Source organism: Dysidea avara, chromosome 4, assembly GCF_963678975.1.
Source record: "Dysidea avara chromosome 4, odDysAvar1.4, whole genome shotgun sequence".
Classification (NCBI taxonomy): Eukaryota; Metazoa; Porifera; class Demospongiae; order Dictyoceratida; family Dysideidae; genus Dysidea; species Dysidea avara.
The window spans coordinates 41,338,333-41,343,983 of record NC_089275.1 but is presented as its reverse complement, the minus strand read 5'-3'; the positions used below and the strand labels follow the sequence as shown (position 1 = coordinate 41,343,983).

The following is a 5,651-nucleotide window of genomic DNA, read 5'->3' as shown; positions in this document are numbered from 1 at the left end:
AGGCAAGGGCAGTCCATCAAGCCCGGGTTAAATAAAATAAAATGAAATGCAAACGTGTAACTCGATTGCCACGATCTTTGGCACAAATGAAGAGCGTGTAACGGCGGATTTACGTACTAAGTTTGTTGTGAATCTGAGTAATATTCAAGGAGTTATGAGCGTTTATTCACGTAAAAAAAAGATCAAAGTTCTGTCACGGCTACAGGGTAAACCAAGTATAGAAATAACTTGAAAATTGGTGTATAGATAGGCTGGTCATCGTAGCAGTGCCTTTTGATAGTTTGAATAGCAATAGAGTTACAGCCACAGAGTTATAAAGCAAAAACTAAGCATGTGTAAAATCGCGGGATCGAAATACTCTAATAGAACAGTCACCGCGGGGTAAAAAAGGTGTGCAAAAAATGTCGAAAAAAACTTACCAGAGTTCGAACCAGGGACCTCCATACCTAACACCTGCATCCTTAACCACTGAACCACTGCTACCTTGGCTGATCGGCACCTCACTTAATTTCTGCTTTATAAATGAAATTTCTAATTGAAATCTGCTCATAATCAAACGTTTGTAATTTTTCATAGATCTACCAATAGAAGTACTAGATTGTTCTAGAACATTCTATGTATGTTCTATTAAAAGTCCTCAAAAAAATGTGCACTCTATTAGAGTATTACAATAATATTATCAAATATTAAATCATGCAATGAAATACATTTATAAGTCTTTCTCATTGTATCTACATAGAAAAGAAGAAATGTGAGTGAAAACAAACCTCAAAGTTAGCCATAGGCTGGTTTGGGGCCTTATAAAGTACAAAAAGGAGTGAAATCCACATAAAAACAGCCAAGCTGTGAAAAAATGGTGCGGCCTTAAAAAGCCTGGGTGAAAAAAGTTGTGAAATCAAAGGTGGCGGCCAAGAAATGGCTGCAATGATGTTAATGCTAATAAATTTTAACAATGCACACAGCCATTATTAAAATTTTTTAGCATTACCATCATTGCAGCCATTTCTTGGCTGCCACCTTTGATTTCACAACTTTTTTCACCCAGGCTTTTTAAGGCCGCACCATTTTTTCACAGCTTGGCTGTTTTTATGTGGATATAGTCAATCTAGGAATTATTCAACAGCTGCCACCAATGAGTCATGCAATCTTACCACAGTTCTGCCACTATGTGTAATAGATGTTAGATCATCAAATATCATCATATTTTGCTTCTTTTTTTTTCATTGTTAAACATTAATTTTTTGTATGCTAAAATTAAAAAAATCTTGTGCAATTTTTTACTCTAACGAAGCAGTCATTCATACTAATGATATGAAATATTTTGCACAAAAAAATCACTATGATTTTTTAACACAAAAATAAAGCAAATTACAGTACTTATTTAATCCTTATGCACAACTGTTACTATTTTTATAGATAAGATCGTGCACTACAACATGCAATAGTTCATACGTAGCTAAAGCAATTCAATACCTAAGACATAAAGGAGACATTGAAGACTGTTAGTATTGTAAACATGTATACTGTACTATTTTCTAAAAACACCCATGAACAATGGAAAAGATGTTTGGGATTGGATAGCTACGGCAGTCATGAGAAATCCATCTTTTCTATGATTTTCTGCAATGTTGTCTATTTCAGTCTGATTGCGTCCAGAAATGACCTCTTGTTTACACTCTCCAATCTTCTCATTGGTAAATATTACACTGTATCTGGTTTCACCCTTAACAACATATGTGTCGATATGTACCAAATAGCGCTTATTCCTTCTTTGCCTGTTAATCTTCTTTTCCAGAGCATCAAATGTCAGTTCATCTTGTTCTACTGTTTTTCTGCCACTATTCAGCCTGTAGATTGTTGTATAACGATTTCTACCTCTAGAATTTACAGTGACTCTCCTAGAGACTAGACTCAATCCATCTTTAATAGCAGACTTACTATATTTTGCATAGGTGGAACTAGGTTGATCAAAACGAACACGGATTTCCAAATCGCTGCTACTCCTCAAAAACACAATCATATGATATAAAGTATTATCCACATAGTATGAAGTAGCAAGTACCACATGATAATTTTCATCAGCCATGCTTTTTACTAAGGAATTTGCATTTCTTTTACCATCTATATCAAACACAACTTGATAATCTGAAACATTACTAACCCTTTTAAAGATTACAGCAAAGTATACATCACTTCCTTTGTTGTATGGTGCAATAAATGAAGGTACCCGATTTTTCTTCTTTCTCTGTTTATTGATAACTCTTGTTAGTTTGTTATGTTCAACTGATGGTAAAAATTCAGTAGCTTGATATTCCCAAGGTCTACCACACAACTCAGGTTCAGATGACTCACAGGGATCACGTGATTTACAAGGACAATGTTCTATAAAGAAACACAGATTATAATATTAAACTCTTTCATAATTTCCATACAGAAACTTGGTTAACATGACCCAGCAGAGGTGGATCCAGGAACTGGCAAGGGGAGGGGCACACAGTGGTCAGAGTAGCATGTAAACAAGGTAAATGGGAACAGAATGGGAAGTGAAAGTGAGAATGAGGAATGAATGTTATGTCAATATACAAGTTGGAGTTTACAGTACAATGCTTTTTACAGCATTGTCCAGTAAAACAATCAACAGAGCAGTCATCTGCTTTAAAACACTCTAATAGAGCAGTCAAGTATGCTTTACCAGGGACTGCATTGATGAGTGGACTATTGCATATCGCAGACTAGCTAAGTCATGCCCACTGTAATTTAGTAGCAGGTGTAGTTTCCAAAGCTTATGATAGGAACTCTTTGTGTTTAGTGCTTATGGCACGATGTTTAGTTCCAAAAGTCAATGTGGTGACTATGCAAAATACTCAATACTTGAAAACTATATTAATTTTAAGCCTTCATTTTTGAAATCAATTGAGGCACCTCTTAAATGCAATTAATATTGAAGTTTAATCTTTTAATATGTTTCTGGTCTTAAAGAAGTAGCTAATTATTATAACTTTTTTATTGTTGACGAGTTATCAAGTCTATATTATACCCAATCTATGCCAGCTACAGTCTATCAAATGCAAGTCTTGGTGAGATAGAGTTAGCATTTCAGTGTAGGTGACTGCTGTATTAGAGTAAAAATTCAACTACATGCTATTATTGTGATGGTTGCATTATTAGATATATTGACTAGAGACTATCTTGATAGCTTATTGTTGGGTTAGGATACCTGTTTAGGATTGGGAGGAGGATATCTTTGAATCTACCTCATTATATAATATATCTAGCACTAGTATATATATAGCTTTGTACAAGTGAATACTGTTTAAGGTGAATGTCACTGACAGAAAAATGGACTCCATCAAGTTATGATATAAGAACACCAACAACATGCTTAGTAATTACCTATTATAATGAACAGATATGCAATTCACCATGCAACTTACTTTTGCCAACATACAATAGTCTGTTAGGTGTTACAGTCCTTGATGTTGGTCTTATATCTCTCATATCAATCCTATTTTTTGTTGAATCATTGATCAACTTCTGTTTGACTTGCACAGGAGTAAGTGACATATCAGCACTTAGCAAAATTGCTGCAGCCCCTGCCACTATGGGTGTAGCCATTGATGTCCCACTCATAACACTCTCTCTGTCACACATTTGATTACACTTTGCAATTGCCTGTACATTACATCCACAACGTCCAGCACTCTCAATGTCTTGTCCTGGTGCAAATATATCAACACAACGTCCCCAGTTAGTACCAGAAAATGTTGTCACGTAAAGAAGATCATTTCTAGCAGTTCCTCCAACTGTGATAGCATGTGGTGAAGATGATGGAGTGTATTTACAAGCATCAGTAAGAAAGTTACCAGCAGCAGTTATAACAACAATTCCTTCTTTAGTGACTCTTTTTACAGCTTCATTAACAGCCAAGCTCACTGGACCAATTAAACTCATTGATACTATTACTCTCCTATCTGGTTCTGAGTTAGCCCTCATCACTACATGGTTTAAAGCTAATATGATGTTTGTAAATGAACCTCGACCATCACATCCCAACACAGGCAGTGAATATACTTTAGCTTTTTTTGCTATACCATGGATACCACCAGCTGCAAGTGCTGCCGCATGAGTGCCATGACCATTACAGTCACATCCTCTTGAATTAGGATTACTTGCTGATACCACTGGGCTATAGCCAGCATACTGTGCTCTGTTATCGCAAAAATCTTTGTGACAGTAATCTATACCAGTGTCCAGTATATATATGTCCACATTCTCTCCATCATTAGGTGGACAATACGTCATATTCAAAGGTAATTTTATCTGGTCCACACGATCACGATGCCAATACTCACTAGCATTGTGGACTACCTGGTCTTCTTCCACATACTTTACAGCCTGATCTTGACGTACCTATAACAAAAATTTAAGTGATGAAAAATGTGCTGTAGCCATGCACATAAAATATGGATGGCTTCCCAGTACATGTAATTACATCTGGAACAGAGGTACAAATTGGTAGACATAAGGATCAGATAAAGTAACGTTTATGTTATGGTAAGGCTTCTTACTGAGACAATTACAAGCAGGATTGATGGCTGGCTACTCAGATTTCTTAAAGCCATGCAGCAACTCTTTATACAACCAGCTAGATACCTCCTTACGTATTTTTTTTCTGTTACAGTTTGCAGTTAGCATCCTGTATGGAAACCTGCTAGAATATTCACTGCTGATTTAAGCTATGTTCCAAGCCAATATATCCAACCTCTGATTATTGCGTATCTCAGCTTCATGCATCATTGCAATACAAAGTCACCTCACTACAACGTTAGTGAAACTGGCTAGCTATAGCTATAGCCGGCTAGCTACTCAATGCAGTAAATTTACATGCACCCTTGTTTTAGCAGCTACCAGCACGCAGAGTGGACTAACTGTGGACTTACCACGTCAAGAACATCCTTATTCAACTCAGCCATCACTCCCAGTCCTACTGTAGAGTATCCACTCATTCCTCGTACTGGTACAGAACCTGCAGGAGCGTTCTTGTTTTGATCACTTAACTTTCCTACCAATCTCCCCATATCGTCAAACCTTGTAGTCTCCTTCAGTTTGATGATGTATCTACCATTTCTCCTCAAACTCGGATCTGATCCCTGGTACAACGGACTAAATCCTGGCCTGGAATCTACCAGTTCAAGAGTGGGAGGATCCATGCGAGGAGGTGGAGTCCTTTGAGCTGTAACTAAACTTGCTACGCAGAGTAGTACGCAGTACTTAACAAGAATCATAGCTACCCCCAGTAGTCGGCTGAACTTCTTACTATAGGAAAACCTACAATAGTAAACTTTTGAAGCTAAGTCTTTTATATCGATTCATTGTTTGACGGCCGCCGCTATGACGTAACCCTTTGCTTTGATCACGTGAATTTAGAATTCGCAATGGCCTTTTTACACAATGACGTCACGAGCACAAGATGGCCGCGTTATTTGGGGTACTAATGTATGGAGAAATTGTTTTGTATGAGTATTATAATGGGTATAACGTAACAGAAACCATTGCAAATAAGCATTGTCTCGAAAATTTTCCACCATGCAATACAAATCGCTGAACTCGTTTATTGTGTTGTTGTCTCAATATGTCCTTCCCTGGCTGAA

General features: G+C 37.0%; 1 protein-coding gene across 1 annotated transcript; it reads right to left on the bottom strand.

Annotated features, from left to right (window-relative positions):
* Positions 1-1,379: 1,379 nt before the first annotated feature.
* On the bottom strand, positions 1,380-5,368 carry LOC136254046 (aqualysin-1-like). Its single transcript, XM_066046698.1, has 3 exons — positions 4,941-5,368; positions 3,435-4,410; positions 1,380-2,382 (listed from the first exon to the last, which is right to left on the bottom strand). Exons 1-3 carry the CDS (start codon positions 5,283-5,285, stop codon positions 1,529-1,531), a joined length of 2,175 nt encoding a protein of 724 aa, XP_065902770.1. The 5' UTR covers positions 5,286-5,368; the 3' UTR covers positions 1,380-1,528.
* Positions 5,369-5,651: the final 283 nt, after the last annotated feature.

Excerpts from the sequence above, each read along its gene's own strand:
- LOC136254046 (XM_066046698.1), bottom strand. The coding sequence starts at position 5,285 with ATGATTCTTGTTAAGTACTGCGTACTACTCTGCGTAGCAAGTTTAGTT. Across the intron at positions 4,411-4,940 it reads ATAAGGATGTTCTTGACGTG|GTACGTCAAGATCAGGCTGT; the intron begins GTAAGTCCACAG and ends TTTTTGTTATAG. Across the intron at positions 2,383-3,434 it reads ACTATTGTATGTTGGCAAAA|AACATTGTCCTTGTAAATCA; the intron begins GTAAGTTGCATG and ends GTTTCTTTATAG.